Source organism: Carcharhinus amblyrhynchos, chromosome 14, assembly GCF_965287045.1.
Source record: "Carcharhinus amblyrhynchos chromosome 14, sCarAmb.v2.hapA, whole genome shotgun sequence".
Classification (NCBI taxonomy): domain Eukaryota; kingdom Metazoa; phylum Chordata; class Chondrichthyes; order Carcharhiniformes; family Carcharhinidae; genus Carcharhinus; species Carcharhinus amblyrhynchos.
Genome location: NC_137337.1, coordinates 63,197,118 through 63,221,789, shown reverse-complemented (window position 1 = coordinate 63,221,789; position 24,672 = coordinate 63,197,118). Strand labels below are relative to the sequence as shown.

The following is a 24,672-nucleotide window of genomic DNA, read 5'->3' as shown; positions in this document are numbered from 1 at the left end:
CAGATCAGAAACCCCAAGGTATATTAGATTAGACCCCAACAATTTTTCTATTGGCATTAATGTGAGGATATGATGTTTCACTCCAGGCACAAATCTATTGACAAGCCAGGAAGTTTTTATTGAAACATACTTCAATTAACAATACAGTTTAACTATAATAAATTAGCTTACCTTTTAACAATTTAACAATACTTAAACATGGCAACATACAATTCTCAACTGCTAACCTATGACTATGAGTTCCAATCAAGCAAAATTTATCTTATGGACTTGAACCCCTCTTTATAACAAAACAGGGGCATACTTGCTTGACTTAGATTGACGGTCCTGGATCTTTCTGAAAACTTCTAGAGAGCCACTTTTTCTAGCAGACCCATGTTTGTATTTTCAAATGAAGATGAAACTGGGTTTCCTGCAAGCTTAGCTTCTCTCGTTAATCACATGACTCTGCCCTGTGAATCAACCTGATCAAAACTCACATGACTCTGCATATCTAGCCTAAAATTAGTAGAGAACCTAAAAAAAAAGGTTCATTAACACTACAAAGTAACACATTCCAAATTAATATCAGTTATTAATCTACATTCTTAGTATCTGCTGCTTGTTTACCAGACAAATCGACTATTTAACAAAACATTGGCTCTTAAAACAACCCCACCTTACGCATAAAATATTTTAAAACAGCACAGTATCAGTTCACATCACACTTTTAAAGTCCTCATCCTCACTATTTCTAATTTCCTCCAGTCTTACAACCTTCAGAGATCTGTGTTTCTACAATTCTGGCCTTGTGTGTACCATCTGTTCCATTTCTCCAAGGGTATATCTTCAGTTATCAAGTTCCTAAGCTCTCAAATTCCCTCTCTAAATCTCTTCCCCTCTCTCTCCTTCAAGGCACTCCTTAAAACCTATCTTTGGCCAAAGTTTTGGTCACCTGTCCTAACTTCTTAATTTTTTTAGGACGGCACAGAGGTTAACACTGCTGCCTCACAACACCAGGGACCCAGGTTCAATTCCGGCCTTGGATCACTTTCTGTGTGGAGTTTGCACGTTCTCCTGTGTCTGTGTGGATTTCCTCCAGTGCTCCAGTTTCCTCCAACAGTCCAAAGATGTGCGGGTTAGGTTGATTGTCCATGCTAAATTGACCCTAGTGTTGAGGGATTAGCAGAGTCAATATGTGAGGTTACGGGAATAGGGCCTGAATAGAATTGTGGTCAGTCCAGACTTGATGGACCAAACGGTCTCTCTCTGCACTGTAGGGTTTCTATGATTTTCCTTGTCGAAGGTTTTGTTTATACACTCCTGTGGACACTTACTATGTTAAAGGATACTATATACATGCAAGTTGTTATACAAATGTACAGAGACATATGTTCATCATATATCACACATCTATGTAAAAATACTGTATTTCTGTACACGTCTTGTCTGAAAACATTACTTCTCACTGTCACAATTTTGTCACATTTTTGTGTCAGTGTTTTAAATTTCTTTGTCCACATTGATGCTGGCAGGTTGAGAAATAGTTCAAAAGAAAAGCGGAATCTGGTCTTTATATTCAGAGGCATAGAGTATAAAAGCAGGAATGTTATGAAAAACTTTTAAAAAACATTGGTGCAGTCTCAACTGGAGTATATTGCATTCAATTCTGAGCACCACAATTTAAGAAGGACGTAAAAGTTTTAGAAAGATCAGAAAAGATTTACAACAATGGGTAAAGGCATAGAGTCATAGAGGTTTACAGCATGGAAACAGGCCCTTCGACCCAACTTGTCCATGCCGCCCTTTGTTTTAAAACCCCTGAGCTAATCCCAATTGCCCGCATTTGGCCCATATCCCTCTATACCCATCGTACCCATGTAACTATCTAAATGCTTTTTAAAAGACAAAATTATAACCGCTCTACTACTATATCTGGCAGCTTGTTCCAGACCTCACCACCCTCTGTGTGACAAAATTGCCCCTCTAGACACTTTTGTGTCCCTCCCCTCTCACCTTAAACCTATGCCCTCTAGTTTTAGACTCCCCTACCTTTGGGAAAAGATATTGACTATGTCCCTCATTTATTTTATAGACCTCTATAAGATCACCCCTCAGCTTCCTATGCTCTAGGAAAAAAAGTCCCAGTCTATCTAGCCTCTCCTTATAACTCAATCCATCAAATCCTAGTAAATCTTTTCTGCACTCTTTCTAGTTTAATAATATCCTTTCTATAATAGGGTGACCAGAATTGCACACAGGATTCTAAGTGTGGCCTTACCAATGTCTTGCACAACTTCAACAAGACATTCCAATTTCTGTATTCAGTGTTCTGACTGATGAAACAAAGCATGCCGAAAACTTCTTCACCACTCTGTCCAACCATGAGTCCACTTTCAAGGAGCTATAAACATGTATCTCTAGATCACTTTGTTCTGTAACCCTCCCCAGTGCCCTACCATTAACTGAGTAAGTCCTGCCCTGGTTCAGTCTACCAAAATGCATCACATTGCATTTGTCTAAATTAAACTCCATCTGCTATTCGTCAGCCCACTGGCCCAATTGTTCAAGATCCCATTGCAATTGGAGATAATTTTCTTCACTGTCCATATGCCACCAATCTTAGTGTTATCTGCAAACTTACTAACCATGCCTCCTGAATTCTCATCCAAATCATTGATATAAATGACATGAGGGATTTCAGAATGTGGATAGGTTGGAGAAGCTGAGAGAACAAAAGTAAGAGAGGAGATTTGATATCATGAGGAACTAAGACATTACGTAGAGAGAAACTGTTCCCAATTGGCAAAAGGGTCAAGAAACACAGCACAAACTTAAGGTAATTAACAAAAGAACAAACAACATCATGAGGACAAGCAGCAAGTGGTTAGGTTTCGGGATGCACTGCCTGAAAATGGGTGGATAAAGATTAAATCCTGGCTTTCAAAAGTGAATTGGATAAACACCTGAAGAAGTGTACCTTATTTTCTTTTGCAGACACCCAGCATAGATATGACAGGTCAAGTGCTCTCCTTTTGTGTTTAACCATTCTACTATTCTACAATATAGAAAGGTCGATGTAAACATATCATGTTGCAATTACACATTTGTGGCAGTGATGCCATGGCAGTGCTTCAGTTATAGGCCTCACTGCTCTTCAGTTCAGACTGTAGAGGAACACAATTTAACTTGAACAGTTGGGCTGGAATTCTCCAACCGTTACGCCAGTGGAATTCCCCAGTCCTATCAGCAGGGCAGGGTGATCTCAGTGGGAAACCCCATTGACAGTGGTGGGACTGGAGAATCCTGCCACAAGTGAGCAGGAAACCGCCTTCCACCACTGGGAAACACACAGCTGGGAGGCTGGAGAATCTCATCCTTGATCTTGATTCACTACAGACAATGCCATAGAAGATTGCTTAACATGGGTGTGTGTACGTTTTACGATCCCCACAGAGGTTGAAAAAAAAAGAATCCACAAATTACACCAGAAGGAATGGATGGGCAAGATTTAACTTTTTAGTCTTGCTAAAAAAGAGACACATTGAAGCTTTTTGTCCTACATTTATCAGAACACTTTGCAAGAATACCAACATAAGAGGAAAACAATAATTCATACTGTATGGGAAGAGAGTGATTGGCAAGTGGACTTTGATAGCTAGCGGATTTGGCATAGACAATGCACCAGTTGATGGTGACTGACAGTTAACTGCCAAACATTGTTTGAAATTTAAACCAGGCATCTTGCCCCAATTGGTCAAAGCATTGCTCTAAGGAACAAATCAGCAAATGCTACTTTGTTTAGCTGAAACAGCCACAATGTGTGTACGTGTTCATTCTGTCTGCAAAGAACAGGGCCCTGTATATTAATATTCCTAGCTTTAGTACATGTAAATACATCACACTGCAAGGCGAGTGACAAATGTAAATTGATTTTCAGAGTAATTCTTAGCACTATGAGGATTATTTAACAAACATTGTCCAATTGTGGAATCACATCTAATGTTGGACACTGTGTTTTGGAGTCATGTTGTGCGAAATTGGACAATCAGTTTTAAGCTAGTTTTCCACATATACGATTTGCAAAGGCCATACAAGACTTGTACATCACTAGCAATGCTGTATCGTGTGCTGACATGAAACTGATGGCCTATTCACCAATGTTCCACTAAAGGAAGTCATAGATACTTGCACTGGAGCATTATATCATAGTGACTTGATCCGCCACCATTGCATGAATCAGTATTTATTCAACTAATGAACTCAGCAACTTACAGTTGAGTTCAGTTTTAGCAACATTGTGTATGCACTGATGATTTTGCCAAAGTTGTCCACTTTGGTAGGAATAATGGTAGGAAGGACTATTACTTACATGGCGAAAAACTGCAGCATGCTATGGTGCAGAGGGACCTCGGGGTCCTTGTGCATGAGTCGCAAAAACCCAGCCTGCTGGTGCAGCAGGTGGTCAGGAAGGCGAATGGGATGCTGGCCTTCAGAGCGAGGGGGATTGAATATAAAAGTAGGGAGATCTTGCTGCAACTGTACAGGGCACTGGTGAGGCCGCAGCTGGAGTACTGTGTGCAGTTTTGGTCGCTGCACTTACGCAAGGATATTTTGGCCTTGGAGGGAGTGCAAAGGAGGTTTACTAGGCTGATACTGGAGTTGAGGGGGTTGAACTATGAGGAGAGGCTGAATAAACTAGGCTTGTACTCGTTAGAGTTTAGAAGAATGAGGGGAGATCTCATTGAGACATATAAGATGATGAATGGGATGGATACGGTGGAGGTGGAGAGGCTCTTCCCGCTCAGAAAGGACAGTAGGACTAGAGGGCACAGCCTCAAAATAAAGGGGGGGCGGTTTAGAACGGAGTTGAGGAGGAACTTCTTCACTCAAAGGGTGGTGAATCTCTGGAATTCTCTGCCCATTGAAGTGGTGGAGGCTGCCTCATTAAATATATTTAAGACGCGGGTAGATAGGTTTTTGATAGGCAAGGGGATTAAGGGTTATGGGGAGAAGGCGGGAAAGTGGAACTGAGTCACGACAGATCAGCCATGATCTTATTGAATGGCGGGGCAGGCTTGAAGGGCTAGATGGCCTACTCCTGCTCCTATTTCTTATGTTCTTATGATCCCCTCGAGGCTCAGCTTTCACAAACATTTTTGTTCAATTCCATATGAAACACGTCTCCGATGGAATGATATCTAATCTTCTACCCCTCACATATTTCTGATATGTGGATGACACATTTGCTATATTCAAATCCACATGTAATAATTTCCTTCCATGTCTTAATGTGCTCTAACCTGTGCTCAGATTCACCTTTGGAATGGAGCAGTCAAATGAACTCCCTTTCCTTGATGGGTTGTTTGAGAAATCTGCCACGGGGGTTCTCTACCTGGTCTACAACATGACTACCATCTCTTGTCAGTGTACAATTTGGGATTCTTACAGATCTATATGCTACAACATTGGTCTTATTGGCAACCTTGTAACTAGGGCCCGAGCCATTTGCTCACCATACCAGTTTGATGCCGTAATAGGGTGTATCAAAGATATCCTGCAGGATAATGGCTACCTGATCACATCATTTCATGCTGCATGTCACACAAACTCATGAACAGGCCTAAAGCTGTCACATTTGGCCCTGAAAAGTGCCCAGTCTAGTTCAGATTACTCTGGAAGGACAAGTATCTCCAAAACATGAGCACCATGTGAAGCTAGCTGTCTCACGTTGCTACTGTGCAGTAGCATAATGAGTGGTATTCGCCACTAAATGGATGTAGCCATCAAGCCAAAAAGATGTTCTGCCTAACACAAATGAGTAGTGTAGCATACGTGTATTTCAGCGTCAGTGTAATGCTTAGTATGTAAGTCATCTGTTCCAAAGACTGCCAGATCGTATCTCATAAAAGATTGAGAATTAGAGGGCACATTATTAATGAGGTTTGCAAAAAAAATACAAATGCGATGTGAGAAAATAATTTTCATACAGTGAGCAGTTTGGATCTGGAATGCAGCGCCTGGAAGTGTGGTGGAGGCAGGTTCAGTTGAGACATTCAAGAGGGCATTGGACGATTACTTGAATAGAAACAATGTGTAAGGGTATGGGGAAAAAGTAGGAGACTGCCGTTAAACTACAATGCTCATGCAGATCCAATGGGCCAAATGATCTCCTTCTACACCGTAACTATTCTGTAATTACGTTGTATTATTTTCAAAACACTAAGAATTGCACAGGTCAGGTATCGTGCCATCACTTTTGCTGCATTGTTAGTTTCCCTAATTTGTAAATATAGGTGACTATTATTTTGAGCTCAAATTCAATGGTTTGATAGTATATCCACCACCTTTTTAAATGGAAGGTCATGATAGGAATACTCAAGCTTATTAGAGTCTTTCTGTTGTGAACACAAGTTCGAAGTGTTGAAAGAGAAAGATGAATTGCAGTAGGGCTGGTTACCCAAAATTTAGCTGCTTTCAATTTGGCAGGTGTCATAAGTTGGCTCCATTCATTGGTATGTTGCCTGCTAACTATTCAGCATGTGTGAATTTGGACTGTGAGTGATGCTAGGCACTTCAGGTTTCACAGTGAAGCTTGATCCCGCCCTTACCTGATTTCAACGTGCGTATTTTCCAGCAAAGTTCACAGGATAGTGACCGGGGCAAGAATTCGAGTTGGTTTTACCCTCTCTCCCCAGGATTCTGAAGCAACCTGTCAAACCTCAACCATCATCTCAGCACGAACAGCAATTATTTCAGCACCTTTGGGATGGTGAGCAGGAAATGGTGCAAACTAAATCCCATTGGATTATTCATAAATCAAATATGCTGAGCGATGATATTTGCAGTTTCCTGCGTTGCTGTTCCCGAAGGCCATCAAAGAGTTGGATTTCAGCTGAAGTGTAAATAAGAGGAACTGTGTTCTGCAGAAACACCATCTGTTTTATCCATGAATAATTCACTTCATAATCAAAGTGCTGGAATGAAGAATAAAGTTTTTGAATGTAAGTTTCTTTTTTGTAATTTGCAGAGCGCAACATGTTCCCTAATCCTCACCTAAAGGTGCTAAGTCTTGTCAGCGCAGAATTCCACAAGTTAACAGTAACTTAACAGGCAATATGTGTCCAATCAGCAGGTATGAACAAATGATATGATTATAAGCCATCTTGGCCCATTTTACCAAAGGGTCACTCAAAAGTAATCAGGAGTGGATTGATGCCTTAGTTTTCAAAAGAAGGTCAGAAAGATATGCAATGGTTTTGACGAGAATCGTCCCAAATTGTTCTGCAATATAGGATTCTGTGCTGTATGGGCTGTTCCCAGGTCAGCATGTGAGAAACACAGCTCACAGTTAAACAATTTAGTCAAGTCAAGTTCTGAAGGAGCAAGATTTTATTTGATGTTCTTGCAAGACCGGGTGTCTAGCGAAATAGGCACACCTCACATAAATTTGCAGCACATTTTATACTTTTTTTACAAGCATTGTAATGGCTTTGCAATGTGATGTTCTCCCCTAATTGGTGGTCCCTGTCCCATCTATGTGTTGTCATTCCCCTATTGGCTCGAGGTGTCATCCTCTCTATTCCCCATCTAACAATGTCTCCTGTTATCACAAGAGTGCATTAGCAAACTCATCCATCTTATCCAACACTGTTACATGTCCAGTTCAGATTGGCAGTAATCAATCCTTTGCCAACCTAATCACTGCTGTCCCAACCATCTCAGTGACCTTTCCCCCCTTTTATGCTTAGTTGTAAAAACAACACATCTTGCAGACCATTTGCTTTTTATAACGTGGGCCTCTTACATTCCTGCAGGATGTGGTGTATGCTTCACTGCACATCACATCTCTGATGTTATCTCTACATTACAGGCAGTCTTTTTATTATCCCTAATTATTGCTGTGTTAGCAGCATCGAACCTTATGTCCTATGTTTGTGACTAAACTCACAGTTGTTTCCATAATGTGGGTTATCAATGTGCCTGACTATATCCAGTCTACTTAACTCTAAGCTATTTCTCCATGCTGTACAGATATATGTGTTAACAGCACCTTTACCTATTGCTCACAAGCACACATCAACTGCTGCTGAAGAACAATCAACTCAGTGAAAGATGCTCTTTGGTCTGCCTGAAACTTAGTGGATTCCAGTACAAAGAATGGCCAAGTGTTACAGACCAGCATACTCCAATGTCCAAAACCCACATGCTCAGGCACACAATAAAGACTGGGGCAGCTATTGTAGTACATGAGGGTTTGGTACTTTTTGTAAAACCCCTTGTGTTGTACTTTTGACGTGAGGTGACTATTATACATTAGTAAAAATATGCATTTGTGGTGCTTCACTAGAGAGCCACATACTGAAATGAAATGGCAAATTTGGATTGTGTGAAATGGCAAATTTGAATTGTGTGGCGCACATTTACAAATTTACAGTATAATTTTGGAAAAATAAAGTGATGGGGAATGGGCACACTGGACACAATTTCCTGAAACTAGCCTGGGGCAAGGAGGATACCAAAGCACTCCTTGCTTGAAAGCAGCTCCTAAATTCGGGCTGGGGACTGAGCTTCGGACATTTTGGATTTGTAAGACTCAGCACGACATCAGTTTCCCCATTCAATCATAAAGGGGGAACTATGGGGCATGATTTCACCCCCCCCAAAAAACTAAGTGCCCTGTGGGTGGGAACGGGAGCTTTTCCTGCCCAATTTTTGAGCAAGTTTAGCATAATGAATTTGTAGCATTCTGTGCAGTACAGAAGCTGTGGGGAGATTTACGCCTCTAGGGGGTAGAGGGAGGGGTAATCCCGCCCGAGATGCTGAAGGGGGCCACTGCGTATGTGCTGATCTCCCAGTACATGTGCATCCCCCCTATCGATTGCTGGCCTCAACCCACCCCAGATCCCCAGCCCTGATCGCACCACCGCACCACCCCCCACCAACCCCCCCCACCCCGGCCAACCCCACACCTTGGCATGCCCCAATCCACCTACGGTTTGCCCACCTCAATCCATCAATGGCTGGCCTCCTGATGGCCAGTCCTGGCCTCTGAGTGTCAACCCTACTTACAGCCTCCACCTCTCATATAGACTTCCGCCCCCCCCTTACCTCCCCCATCCCCCATGGTCCAGCTCTACCTCCATACTTACCCCCATCAGTACCCACCCCCTTGGCATTGCCCTGTGTCTGCTGGGCACTGCCAGTGTGCCAGGTTGGCAATGACAAGGTGCCCAGTGGGCAGTGCCAGTATGCCAGACTCACATTACCTGAGTTCCAGGTTGGCCCAAGGGGTACCACTGCCTGCCCCCAACATCCCGGGGGGCATCAGTAACCTCTGGTCCCACCAGTGAGGCCATCATGCCTGGTCCCTGTTGCTGAGGACCACATGTGATCCCCACTGGTATGAACCTCCAGTAGCGGGGTCAGAAATATTGACTGCGCCCTGGGTTCACTAAATAGATGCAAATCATGATTTGCAAATTGGAATCATGCTGTTCGCCAGCATGAGGCTGATTACTTTGGAATAAATGGCCTGGAAAGATCGTGACCAGCTAGACAGTTCCCGTTTTTGGCCACACACTGAGATTTCCTGGCCCACTATGCTACTCGAGGCATTGGACGGCGTGACTTGGAGATAAACTTGCAGATGATGGTGTTCCCATACATCTGGAGAAAAAAATATACCAATCATTAAAACCATTAAAATCAACATCCTGGGGATCACCATTGACCAGAAACAGAACAGGGGTTCATACTACAAGAGCTACAAGAGGTGGCTATGTCGGAAATTGGGAATTCTGTGAATTGTAGCTCACCTCCTGACTCCCTAAAGCTTCTTCATTATCTACAAGGTACAATTAGGTGAATGATAATGTACTCTCCATTTGACTAGATGAATGCAACTCGAACAACAGTCAGGAGGATCGATACTATCCAGGACAAAGCTGCCCCACTTGATTGGCACCCATCTACTACCACCTTAAACATTCAACTGATGCACAGTGGCAGAAGTATGTCCAATCTATTCGTTGCAATGCAGCAACTTACCAAGGCTCCTTTGACAGCACGGTCAGAAACCCTTGACTTCTACCATCTAGAAGTGGTAGATCAGGTGTATGGGAACACTATCATTTGCAAGTTCTCCTCCAAGTCATACTATCCTGACATGGGATTATATCACTGTTCCTTTACAGTTGCTGGGTCAAAATCCTGGAACTCCCTTCCTAACAGCATTGTACTGATACCACGTGGACTGCAACTGTTCAAGAAGGCAGCACACCACCACCTTCTGGAGGGCAATTATGGATGGGCAATACATACTGGCCTAACCAGCAATGCCCACATCCCATGAATGAATATACATCTTTAAACAAAAATTGTGCCACAGGTTAGCACGCCCATTAAAAATTAATTCAAGCACTGGCTTTCTTTCTAGAGGGATAGAATTGAAAAATAAAGTCATTATGTTAAGTCTGTATCAAACCTCTGTTAAATCTTGAGAACTGAATATATATAGTCACCAATATAAAAAGGATCAAGGTACTACTAAACAGGGCACAAAGAAAATTTACAAAGATACCAGAAAAAATATGTGGGTATACATATCAGGAAATCAGGGGAGGCATGGTGGCACAGTGGTTTGCACTATTTCCTCACAGCGCCAGGGACCTGGGTTCAATTCCAGCCTCGGGCGACTGTCTATGTGGAGTTTGCATTTTCTCCTCATGTCTGCATGGGTTAAAGAACAAAGAACAAAACAGCACGGGAAACAGGCCCTTCGGCCCAACGAGCCCACGCCGCCATTTTAACACTACCAGTCCCCCCCTCCATCCATGACCCTTATCTATTGTTTCATGGCCATCCACATTGAGGGAAACTAATTTAGGGACAATTTATTACTGCCAATCAGCCTAATAGCACATCTTTGGGGTGTGGGAGGAAACCGGAGCACCTGGAGAAAACCCACGCAAGCACGGGGAGAATGCGCAAACTCCCACAGACACTGGCCCAAATTCATGTGTCTGCACAGCAAACAGTGATAGTCACTGAGCTGTCGTGTTGCCCAGTATCTGGTCCAGCTTAAGCACACACTAACAACATGAAGCACTAGGCCAATCTCGAACAACCAAGAGCAGCCCAAGTACGACCCATCGCGTGTATGCCCCTTGTTGGACACAAGGCGGACCGACTTAAAACCTGTGAATGAAAAGAAAAAAAAACATTATTATCATACCATATCCATTTGCCTTACCAGAGACGCCCCAATGCTAATGACCCTTATTTAAAACAATCTCCTATATCCACCCATTTCCAACCCACTCATGTGCCTGTCTAAGTTACTCTTAAATGACTCTAGCGTGTTTGCCTCCACCACCTTACTTGGCAGAGCATTCCATACCCCCACTATCCTCTGTGTGAAAAACCTCCCTCTAATATCTGCATTATACCTCTTCCCCCTCACCTTAAGTCCATGGCCCCTTGTCCTATGTGTCTCTATCATAGGAAATAGCTTACCTCTGTTTACTCTATCTATACCCTTCATAATCTTATATACCTCTATTAGATCCCCCCTCAGTCGGCGCCTTTCAAGGGAAAAGAGCCCCAATTTATTCAATCTTTCCTCATACCCCAGTTCTTCCATACCAGGCAACATCCTGGTAAACCTCCTCTGCACTCTCTCCAGAGTCTCCACCCTACATTATTCCAGCCAAAATGCATCACCTCACATTTATCCGGATTAAACTCCATTTGCCATGTTTCTGCCCAATCAACCAGCCTATCAATATCCCACTGTATTGCCAGACACTGTTCCTCACTGCCCGCCAATCCAGCCATCTTGGTGTCATCAGCAAATTTGCTGATCACACCACTTACTCCCTCTTCCAAATCATTTATATACACTACAAAGAGAAGAGGTCCCAGTACTGAGCCCTGCGGCACACCACTAGTGACAGACCTCCAGCTAGAAAAGGACCCCTCCACTACTACTCTCTGACTCCTCTTTGCAAGCCAGTTCTCTACCCATCTAGATACCTGGCCCCGTATCCCATGAGCTTTAATCTTCTCTACCAACCTACCATGAGGGACTTTGTCAAATGCCTTACTGAAATCCATATAGACGACATCAACGGCTCGTCCTTTGTCGACCGTTTTTGTCACCTCCTCAAAGAATTCTACCAGATTCGTAAGGCAAGACTACCCCTTTACAAAGCCATGCTGCGTATCCTTAATCAGATCGCAACACTCTAAGTGCTCATACATCCTATCCCTAAGAATCCTCTCCATCAACTTGCCTACCACTGACATTAAACTCACCGGCCTATAGTTACCCGGGCTATCCCTCCTACCCTTTTTAAACAGCGGTACCACGTTCACTATCCTCCAGTCCTCTGGGACCTCACCTGTGTCCAAAGAAGAGACAAAGATTTGCGTTTCTTCTGGGTGCTCCGGTTTCCTCCCACAGTCAAAAGATGTGTGGGTTAGGTTGATTGACTATGCTAAATTGACCCCTAATGTTGGGGGACATGCAGGGTAAATAATTGTGGTTTTGTTGTTAGGGCCTGGATGGGATTGTTGTCAGAGAATCAGCGCAGACTCAATGGACCAAATGGTCTCCTTCTGCACTGTGGAATTCTATGATTCTATGAAAAGATTGACAGATTGAGTCCGTTTTTCTTGAAATAAAGGCTGGGTTTATTTTAATAGACATCTTTAAAATTATGAAAGTTTTTGATCAAGTGGTTAGAGAGAACGCAAATATGAATATAAACACCAACATGTACTAGTTGGGCTGAATGACCTATTTGTGTCCCCTATATTCAATGCAACCTTATGTAATCTTATCATAGATGTGTGAGGCTGAATATCAACACAGCCTCCCCACCCCATCCCAACCCACCACTCTACACCTTGAACAGAAAGTAGCTCCCTTAAATGTGCACAAGAAGATATGTGCAGGGCAATTGGGAGGATTTGCTGTGGGGACAAAAAAAGGTAGCTGTTTTTAAGACAAGTTCACTAATGAATCACTATGGAGAGCAAGTCTCTGTCTCAGTCAACCCCCTGCTGAGATAAAGATAGACAAAAGTTTCACATTTCAAAAAGGCACCTGGAGCTGGAATAAATTCAGGTCAGGTTTTGCAGTGAAAAGTATTGTGAATGAAATGCAACAGCAGAAACAAGTAAGTCATCCTACAAAAGGGGCCATGGTTTATTACTTATTCCCTGACTTTCAGAAGGGATTATTAAAAGGTACCTTGCTGCCTGAAACAAACATGCGCTTTGAGTAGACTCCTGAGAAACAAGTGCTGCCAGCATTGTTGGGGTTGACATGGAGGCAAGGCTTCCAACTCAGCCTGCCGGACATCCCAAGGAAACTAAAATTGATTCAGGGACAGGAACTCACCAAAGTAATGTAAGCAAATTAATACAATGGCAGTTAAAAAGTGACAAATCCCAGAGCGAAATGGTTTTAAATCTGGGGTTTTAAAGTGAGTGGCTGGAAACATTGCAGAAGGCCCTGAATTTTAATCTTCCAAAGTTTGCTTGATTCGGTAGCATTCCTTTAAATTGGAAAAGTGCACATGTCAGCTCGCTACTTAAGATGGCATTAGGAAGCCAGGAAATTATAGAGCAGCTAATTTTATACCTCTTGTCAGCAAATTGCTGGAGACTATAACTTAGGGTGACTAACCACAGGCCAGGCCGGAAGTGACCAGCAGACAGGGTATTGTCTATAGATGTTATTCATGTGAACTTCCAGATGGCATTTCATGAGGTTCCTTATAAGAGACTGTTAGCTAAAGCTGAAGTTCATGAAATTGAAGGCAAATTATTGACCTGGTTAGGAAATTGGTTGAGTGGAAGGAGACAGAGGGCAGGATTTACCTGGTTGTAAAGATAGATAGAGGGGTGTCCCTAAGTGCCAGATAATCAGATGGCACACTACTATTACTGAAAAAACATTTCGCTCCAACACTTGTAACAGGAGTGATAATAGAAACTCACACATTTGCTGGTAACTTACATCAAATCTTACCCAAACAATTCTGCAGGAACACATCAGTCCTCCAGGATGACCTTGCCAGCCAGTTTGACGATATTGTTTTTGTAGCGATTGTGGTGTCTGTTTCTTTAAGGAGCACAGCAGAAGAGGGTCACCTGATTTGAGGGACCAATGGGGACTGAGAGTGAGTGATTACCCCAGAGGGTGGAGTCGTCAATCAGGCAGAATACACTATGAAGCCATGTAATAATAATGTAAGGATTGGAGTTGCAAACACCCTGTATGTAGTTTTTTCTTATTAATAAATACCTTTTGTTCCTAACCAAGCCTTAAATGTCTTGACGACACCTGAAGTGCCGCTACATAACATACTGGTGACGAGGTGTATAAACTATGGTGGCACAGCCTACCTGTGATTATCTGATTTAATTGAAGTTTGGAAAAGAGGTATATTCACCACAGTGCCTGCTTCTGGGCAAATAGACTCAAAGAGAGTTGCCAAGGTAGTGTCAGAACCTAAGGGACAGATGTGCTAAGATGTGTGGGTTAGGTTGATGGGCCATGCTCAATTGTTCCTTAGTATCTGAGGGGCTAGCAAGATAAATATGTGGGGTTAAGAGGATAGGGCCTGGATGGGACAGTTGTCAATGCAGGCTCGAAGGGCTGAATGGCCTCCTCCTGTGCTGTTGGGAAAGAAGAAAGAAGTATCAAATGCTGTGTGACCAGCGAGTCAAGAGGTATGGAAAGTTATAGGAAATTAAAATGAAAGAAATTAGCCTTCTGAAGCAAGAGGAATCAAAGTTGAGAGAAGAGAAAAGGACAGGAGTTGCTGCTGTTTTGTTTCAGGAAGAGAAGAAGAAGACGTTTGATAAGGTTCACCATGGTAGGCTTCTGCAGAAAATGCAGATGTATGGGATTGGGGGTGATCTAGGTAATTGGATCAGGAATTGGCTAGCAGATAGGAGACAGAGGGTGGTGGTTGATGGTAAATATTCATCATGGAGTTCGATTACGAGTGGTGTGCCTCAGGGATCTGTTTTGGGGCCACTGCTGTTTGTAATTTTTATTAATGATCTGGATGAGGGTATAGTTGCGTGGATTAGTAAGTTTGCTGATGACACCAAAGTCGGAGGTGTGGTAGATTGTGAGGAAGGGTGTCATAGTTTGCAGGGTGACTTAGAAAGGTTGCAGAGCTGGGCCGCGAGGTGGCGGATGGAGTTTAATGTGGAGAAGTGTGAGGTAATTCATTTCGGTAGGAATAACAGATGTGTTGAGTATAGGGCTAACGGGAGGACTTTGAATAGTGTGGAGGAGCAGAGGGATCTAGGTGTATGTGTACATAGATCCCTGAAAGTTGGGAATCAAGTAGATAAGGTTGTTAAGAAGGCATACGGTGTCTTGGCGTTTATTGGTAGGGGGATTGAATTTAGGAGTCGCAGCGTCATGATGCAACTGTACACAACTCTGGTGCGGCCGCACTTGGAGTATTGTGTGCAGTTCTGGTCCCCACATTACAGGAAGGATGTAGAGGCTTTGGAGAGGGTGCAGAGGAGGTTTACCAGGATGTTGCCTGGTATGGAGGGCAGATCCTATGAGGAGAGACTGAGAGATTTGGGGTTGTTTTCGCTGGAAAGAAGGCGGCTAAGAGGGGACCTTATTGAAACATATAAGATGATTAGAGGTTTAGACAGGGTGGATAGTGATAGCCTTTTTCCTAGGATGGAGAAAGCTAGCACGAGGGGGCACGACTTTAAATTAAGGGGGGGTAGTTATAGGACTGATGTCAGGGGTAGGTTCTTTACCCAGAGGGTGGTGAGGGACTGGAATGCCCTGCCAGCTGCAGTTGTAAATGCGCCTAGTTTGGGGGCGTTTAAGAGATCTGTGGATAGGTTTATGGACGAAATGGGATTGGTTTAGATTAATGGGTTAGTGTTTTTTTTTAAAAAGCTGGTCGGCGCAACATCGTGGGCTGAAGGGCCTGTTCTGCGCTGTAATGTTCTATGTTCTATGTTCAAACGGATTAGAGCAATCTTTGAAGTAAGAAGAAGAGATTTGATGCAGTTAAAATAAGTTTAGAATCTAAATTAGAAAAATGGGAAAAAGGAAGCTGCAGGGCTTGTCCCAGAAGTGCGGGAAAATGAGAAGCTGGGATTGGAGGGTTCCTGATTTGAACAGAGCTTGAGGGGAGGGGGAGCAATCCCAGCATTGAGGGACTACAGGCAGTGAAGTTTTAAAGCTTTTAGATAAGGAGAAGTCTTCTCCCTGTAAAAAGAAATGAAAACTTTGAAGCTCATTGCCCTGAAGTTGACAGTTGAAATTAACGAAAAGAGTGCCAAATCAAGAGATAAAAAGAGAATTATTTAGGCAGCTAAGAAACGTGGTAAAGTTGCAGAAAATGTTGAGGATGTCTTCCACAGCTAAAAAAGTTAAACAATTTTAGAAAAGGTCCAAAACAAGGAGCTGCAGGCTCCCACCCAAACTCCAGAAGCACTAGAAGACAGAGAAAAACAGGAACTGTGGGCAGTTAAAAAAAGGTTGGCAGTCTTAAACCGGTAATGAATTTTAAAGTTGTACAACATTTAATACAACAACAACGAGAGAACAAACAACAAGGGACGGGAAAGTCAGAGAAGATCCTAGACAGAGGCAACTCTCATAAGCAACACAAGACCTCAGTGGAGGAAATTAAGACCTCAAGCAAGAGGCAACGCGGGAGCTCAGTGGAGATAATAAGCCTTCAAGGCAGATGCAATGCCAGACTCAGAATAGGCAGTAAAAGATACTGGAGAGGGGTGCAGTAAAAACCTCAGAGAGGAGGGAAGCACTGAAAGACCCAGGAGGGAGTACTGGAAAAACCCAGAAGTGGAAGAAGACTGGAAAACTCTGGAGAGGGGGTGCATTGTGAACCCCTGAAGGAGGACACTGAAAAACCCTGGAAGGGAGGGCAACAATAAAAGACCCTGAAAGAGGGCAACAGAAAACCTTAAATGAAGAGCTGAAAGAAAACAAGATTCAGTTGCATCCCACCCTTTTGTACTGTTATGAGAAGTTCCCTGAAAGTTTTAGCAATGAACTACAAGCAAACGACAAAGCTGCAATCAGTCAGAAAGTAAGACAAACTACAGCAAAAGAAGCAAGAGTGAAAAAAGCTGGATAAACGTAACCGAGAACTACAGCAAATAGAAAATGAGATAAAAGTTTGTGATCCGAATCAAAATAAGAAGCGGCCTTTCAGAACTAAGAAAAAAAAACACTCACCATGAAAAGGGTGGAAGTAGCTTGATAATCTATTCGGGCCAGTAATAGTACAAAATTCACCAGCAGTTAAGAAACTGGAATTGGAACACGAAGATATGGATAAAGAGTAAAAAGGGATGAGAGACAAAGCACAGGCGGAACTCAGCAACAGAAGTCATAGAAGGGAACTCTAGAGGAGCCAAAGAAATCCTGTGATGTGTGCTATCAGCTTTGTGATGGGTGAGAGAACTGCTAGTCTCAAAGTGAAATGCGTTAAAGACTTGATCCATGGCTCACATGTAGGACATCCTGTATCATCTACAAGGGTAATCATGCTTTGAAGCAGAAATTAGAGCAGAGCTATCATTTACTAGAATGGGAATTCTTTAGAGATCAAATTGAATGATTAAACTACCAGCCATGTGGAAAATGCAAATGAACATTCTGCAGGGAGGCAGACGCCGTCCACTGTTTGAGAGTGCTGAAGAGGACTTAACAATGAACAAACCCAAAGAGAGAAATACAACCATTGAAACAAGTTAGCAATTCAGAATTGTGTAATAAATGTAAGAAGAAGGAAGAAATGTTGAACATAGAAGTAGAGTTTGATGCAAATACAACAAAAGTAATGTGGCAGTTGTTTGAAATGCAAAGAGTGAGAAGGGAGAGATTGTTATCAAATGTTGTTGGAAGAGAATGTTGGATTTACCTTGGAAGAAACTCAAATGGATACAATGAATGAATTGCAAAAGCAGAGCAATGGACTAAAGAATGGTTGTGATTCCTTTCGGCAAGATGAAGTTATTATGCAGAAAAATCTACAGTGATTGAGGAATAACTGAAATGTGTTCAGTAACAGGGTGCTAAGCTGGTGAAAAATGTCAGTGGATTGGGAATTTCTCACAAAGAGTTGGAAGTCGAGGTTAGAATGCTGATGGAACAACATTTACATGAAACAAACAGACTAAGAGTAAAACTTGCACATACCAAGAAGGAGAATCAGAAACCAGAACAGTTTAATTATCGAATACAAACAATCAGCTCTCAATTGAGTGAGAGATTGGGAAGTGAGTTGGAACAAATTCAGAAATAGGTTGAAGGCTGCGATTCCTGCAGAAAACTTTTTTACCAAGGAGAAACCACTTAAAATTATAAGTTTATGTAAGGGTACTTCAGATGAATATCGAGATAAAGGAAAAGAGTTATTAAAAAAAAATGCAGGAGCTGGAACGGGCTCAGACCAAACTGCAACTGGCGGAGACAGACTGCAAAAGAAAACTCAGAGGCTGAGGAGGAAGCGGATGTGTGGAATAAAAAACTATTCAGGCCCAAGCAGAAGATTAGTTGATGCAGAAGACAAGATTGGAAAATGAAACTGTGTAAGTTGTGCCAGAGAGAACTAGACAAAGCAGCAATTCAGGCAGAGAAGGAAAATGAGATTGCACACCAGAACAAAATTGCTGAAATGGTCACACTAACAGAAATGCTAGGAAGAGAAGGAACTTTATCGTATGACAGTATCTCGCCAGTGGTGACATGACCAAGTTTGTGAATCAACTGTCAAGACATAAGATGATACATGCAGGCATTGTACAGTAAGGTGCTTGATAGAGAAAAGGATCAATGAAGGATTGGAGAGTGACACTGTCTTGTCTATGGTCAGCTCACAGTCTAGGATAGAATTTGAAAAGCAACATGCCTGCATTGGAGAGTCCCATCCAAAACCACATTTGGAATAATGCATAGTTGAAGTTGACTAGTAAAAAGTATTATGTCAAGATCTCATCATTGAACAATTGCTACATCAGTTTACAAATGTCTAACTTGTGTGTATAATGTTTATTTAGAATGTGGGTTTGAGTAGATTAATTTTAAAGATTGCATAAGAAAGTTAGAGGGATGTTGTATGTGTGGTGTCTATCTCTTTAAGACAACAAAGCAGAAGAGGGTCACCTGGCTTGATGGACTAATGGGAGCCAAAAGCATGTGTTCACCCTAGAGGGTGAAGTGCTCTCTAGGGCAGCATATATTTGGAAGCTATGTAGTAAGCATGTAGGGACTGGAGCAGCTGAAGGCTGCTTTCCTTATCACAGTCCAGGCAAATGGATTGGAGAAACACCTAAACCCCAGGGGAAGGATCCAGCAAAATTTAAATAGGCCAGAGAAGTGGGTTAGAGTAAATGTCTACCATAGAAGTCAGGTCCTTCTGGTTAAGCATCAGCTTCTCAATTGCTTGAATTTTTGGAGGGGATTTTATGGCAGCAGCAACACAAAAATACTCAATAATAAACCATAGCATTAACAACAAAAGCGGAAAATGCTGGAAAATCTCAGGTCTGACAACATCGGTAAGGAGAGACTAGAGTCAACGTTTTGAGTCTAGAACAGTTCTGACAAAGGGTCATCTAGATTTGAAACATTGGCTGTATTCTCTCCCCACAGATGCTGTCAGACCTGCTGAGATTTTTCCAGCATTTTCTGTTTTCTTTCAGATTCCAGCATCTGCAGCATTTTGCTTTGGTTCTAGAAAGTGGGCTGTGCCCGATGACCTATGATGGTGAATATCTTGCATTCCTTTTCAGCATATGTTTGATAACCTCATTGATGGGTAAAGGGACATGTTTCCAGTTCCACCTTAGGGTCCAGCAGTGTTCTCTGGAGATCCATTCCTATAAATCTAGTTATGTGCCTCTGCAAGATCATTCCCCTTCTGAAAACTCTTATTTCCACAGGGAGAGAATGGCTACTGACAGCCCTCTGATGCCTTGTCCAGATACCCAATCTTCAGTTATGACCGAGAATACCCAGCCTTTCGTCTTGGTACCACATATAAGTGACAGCTTTAGGAATCAAAAGAGGAGACTGTTCAATACGACAAGCAGAATGGCCCACTTCTTGACTCTCCCACAAGGTTCAAGCAGGCCAGGGAAAATATCTTCCTTGTCAGTCTTCAACTCCCACTGAAGCTACTCTGCTTACAGAAGATAATTCCATCTCCAAAGTCAAGTAGCTTACGCTAATGAGATTTTGAAGCCTTAGGGTGTGTTTCAAGGTCTCAATTCAGATGACTCCTGCTAACACCTTTCAAAGGAAAATGGGCAGAAATTCCTTTCCAAAACTTGGGAACTCTTTCCAATGGACATTGGGAAAAACAGGCGAAAGAGCCACCCACAACTCCCTAGTCAGAATTTAAATGACTGGCACAAACCGGACAGTATCCTGGCATTTCCAGTTAATAATGAGTTACTTCTCTCAACCTAGAAATTTCAGGACTGTCCTTTAATTCCCACATAAAATAGGCTGCAATGCTAGCTTATAGCTCACGCTCCTTTTAACCAAACATCCCAGAAAAGAGTCAGTTCCTTTGTGAGAGGCTAAGTGGCACAGGAATGACCCTACCCCACCACAACAGCTGCTGGTGGCACACATGATTCAGGCACCAACTTGTCCATTGTTAACATGACACCTCCTCTTTAAAAAAATTACCAGTTATAGTGCTAGTTCCTGCAAATGGTACTACACAGTAATTGAAGGAGCTCATACTTAACATAAATTCCATCTTTATTCACAAACAGGAAGTTACGCAGTTTTCATTTTGTTGTGGTCAAACTAAAACCATTTTAAAAAAAAGAGACAAACATACATTTCAAAAACAAACTGCATCCTCAAAGGATAAAGACACTCGACTGGTTGGGGGTCACTGTGATGTGCTGAGCTCTGTCAAACCTTCAGGGTTGTTTTACAAGCAGCCATGTTGTTAGAGACGGAGAGTGGAGACAATGATTCAGGGCAAGGTCACAGATGAGATATAGGATTAAAAAGTTAAAGAGAGATCGTAAACTCACTGGGGGGAAATTTTCCTGTCCTCCCTGCCACGGGAATTGAGCAGGTGGGGGGCAGACCACGCAAAGGTCCATTGACCTCGGGCAGGATTCTCTGGTTTTGGCGTGAGCGCAACCAAAAAATCCCACCCACTGACTGAGAAGGGAAGAGGGAAGTTAAAATGAGCCACAGGTGACTGTGAAGCTTTTTGAACAGGGTAAGAAGCCAATTCACAATTACACAATAAAATTATCCTACATCTCCCTGTTTCACTGTCACATCAAAACCTCGTTGATCCTGATCTGGGAACCATTCCTAGAACACCTGAATTACACAGTGTAGGGTGTCAAAATTCACAGATGACACAAGATGAGTGGCAGAGCAAAGTGTGCAGAGGATGCTGAAAGTCTACAAAGCTATATAGATAGATAAGTGAGTGGGCAAAGGTCTTGCAGATGGAGTGCAATGTTGGTAAATGTGAGGTTATCTATTTTGGTAGGAATAACAGCAAAATGGACTATTATTTAAATGGTAAAAAACTGCAGCATGTTGCTGTGCAGAGGGACCTGTACGTCCTTGTGCATGAATCACAAAAAGTTGGTTTGCAGATGCAGCAGGTAGGTGGACAGACATGGTCCAGGTACTTGGGAAAGAACTAAATTTGACAGAGAGAAAATGTTCCTTTTTGTTGCAACTCCCTCCCTCCACTTCCCTTTGTTTTGAGAGCTCTATAAACACCTCTGGGAAAAATTAGCTTTTTTGATAAAGGTTTAAATTTCTGATCTACTCTAATCACAGAATGCTTAGGATCTCCATCCAAGACTTGGAAAATAATCAGCCTGTTTTCCTGTTCTTGGTCATTATCCGGTTGGAAAGGGCTGGTGCTTGGGTTATCAGGTGAGGACAGGATCAGGCTTGGCTATGATTCCTCCCATGAATGAACCGCCACCACACATTGATCAAGTGCACAGGCTATCTGTGTGAGACACTGGAGAGCCGCTGGTTTTTCCAGAGCTACGCCCCAGGAAAAAGTTAGCACCTTCAGGAGAAGAGGGGATAAAGTGGGAATATTAAATCCCCCCACTGCCATCACTAATGTTGGGAATAACCAACTCAGTGTGGAACAGGAAAGCACGTTAATGTCTCAGGTGGGACCCTGCACTGTATCTCGGTTAGGATGCAAAGTCGGGGGGGGGGGAGGGGGGTGTGGTGCTTGTCTGCCGATTTTGGCCAGTGCTCCCTGAAATTGTGAGATAGCACCAGTGGGGAGGAAATAAGGAAATAACAATTCTTGGCTTCCCCTCTTAAATTGAGCAGGAAGTATTGAGAGGCTGGCATTTCCAAGATACAAAGCTTTGTCGGGAGTACCAAAACACAGTGTGGTGGGGTTCAGAGGGCTCCTCCCAGAACCATAGACCTCTCCATTCAGATTGAGTTCTCACCTTCATCAATCTGAGGTGAAAACTGAAAGTGACTTTTTGCTTTCTCTGTTGTGCCTTGATATTTTAAATTGACTTTATAGCTGGTAAACAGCTACTGGGAATTCACCCTGGTGGTCTGGCCAATATTTATCCCTCAACCAACATCCTCAAAAGAAGTTTATCTGGTCACTTAATTAATTTCTCTTTGCAGGAATTTCCTGTGTGCAATTTGGTCGCCACATTTCTCCACGTACAACAATGACTAGTAATTTATTGGCTGTAAAACACTTGAGACATCCTGAGGTTGCAAAAGCTTTATAAATGTAAGGCTTTCTTATTGAAATCCAATGACAAAAAACAAATGATGGAAAGGGCAGATCACTAACAAGTACCATCTGGCCTCAGATTTAGATGAGGGCAAAGTTACAAAGTTAAAGATCGTTTTAAATATTTTAAAAAAAGAAAATTCAGTTCCCATTCCTCTAGGCGATGCCAACACTGTCAGCGTGGAGTGCAGGCAGACGACTGATGTTGACTTTTTTCAGTTAATCTTCAATCACAATGGGCTCGTCATTGGGGGGAGGCTTTGGACCTTTTGCAGGGTCTGGGGGACATTGTTCAATAGCGATCTGTGCTTGGGGACGCCTCCCACTCCGTCTCCTCTCAAAGGAAGTAAGTAACTTGCGGATCTTCCTGCAAAACAATAAATGGGTGTTAATTCAATACGCCTTTTATATTCTGACCAAATAGTGCTCAAACTTAACGTCTGAGTGTGAATGCTTCCCATATTTTTTGAACTGCCATGTAAACTCGACGACAAAAGGAAGTTGCATTTACATAACACTTTGCACATCCTCAGCTAAATTCCTAGGTGCTTCACTACCATTGACTTACACAGGGGCAGAACTTTCCAGCACTTCACAATGGCGAGATCTTCCACTTTCGTCAATGTGGACAGAGATTTCCAGCTTTGACAAAGGGTTGTCTGGAGTCAAAACATCAGCTCTTTTCTCTCCTTACAGATGCTGCCAGACCTGCTGAGATTTTCCAGCATTTTCTCTTTTGGTTTTAATTGAACAGAGATTTCAATTGGTTGCTGGCCCCGCATGGGGAAGGCTGGAAAATTATGGCCAGAATTTATAACACAGAAAGACACTATTCCCCCACCTTGGTTACGCTGTGGCTTATGCTCCATACAAGCTCCCCCCATTATACTTCATCTAATTTATCAAACCCTTTATAATTTTCAAGACCTTTATTAAGTTATGCCCACAATTTTCTCTTTTCTAGAGAAAAGTCTTCACTGATAGTTTGAAATGCAGTCACTGCTGTAATGTGGGCAAACATGGCAACCATTTTTCACATAGCAAGTGTAAGTAAACAGCAAAAGAGATGAACAAAAAGAACTTGTATTTCTGTAGTACCTTTCGTGACCTCAGGCATCTCAAAGTGCTTTACACCTTGTGAAGTACTGTTTGAAATGTAGCCAGTATAGTAATGCATGTGTTATGATACAGTCTGTTTCAGTGACATTCAACTGGCGATGAATATTGGCCAAGACATTGCAAGAACTCCCCTGCTATTTTTGGAATTCTTCCATAGGATCTTTTACGCCTGCCTGAGAGGGTAGAAGGTATCTTGGTTTTACATCAGCTGGATTTTCCAGCTCATCCTGTTGGATTTTCCAGCAGTGAAGGCAGCCCGCCATTAGCCACAAATGGGATCTTCTAGTCCTGCCGAAGTCAGTGGCCATTTGCTTTGCTCACCAGCCACATGCCATCAGGGAACCCACCATGGGGTGTCGCCTTCAGTGGGACCAGAAGATCCCACCCATTGAATTAGAATTTCCAGTGCAGAAACAGGCCATGTGGCATAACAGGTTCATGCCTGTGTACTATGCTCCACAATAGCCACCTCCCACCTTTCTTTATATCATAGTAGCAACTTTATTTCTTTCTACCTCATGTTAGAGCTCAAAATGGGATGACAGACAAATTTGCCCTCCAAAGCTTCAAAGAGCCCACAAAAACTCAAAGGTGGCAAAATTTCAGCATATTAAGTGAAAAATCATTCCTGTCCAGATATTCCCTGTTTAAAGCAAATTTAATATCTGTTTAGTTTAGCAGAGTCTGTCATTTAGGAACTTAACTGAATAGTGCCATCTGTACTTTAGTCTAGTTCCTGGAGCACACTACTCTTTAAACA

At 42.6% G+C, this 24,672-nt stretch overlaps 1 protein-coding gene across 2 annotated transcripts in view; it reads right to left on the bottom strand.

The window, feature by feature from the left end:
• Positions 1-20,767: 20,767 nt before the first annotated feature.
• Positions 20,768-24,672, bottom strand: part of LOC145352739 (metastasis-associated protein MTA1-like) — a 112,262-nt gene continuing 108,357 nt past the window's right edge. The window contains exon 19 of one of the 2 annotated variants that reach the window (XM_080203003.1): positions 20,768-23,160. In XM_080203003.1, coding sequence (XP_080059129.1) covers positions 23,013-23,160 — 148 coding nt within the window. In that variant the 3' untranslated portion in view covers positions 20,768-23,012. The remainder of the gene's footprint in view (positions 23,161-24,672) is intronic. The other variant, XM_080203001.1, reaches the window with a different exon arrangement.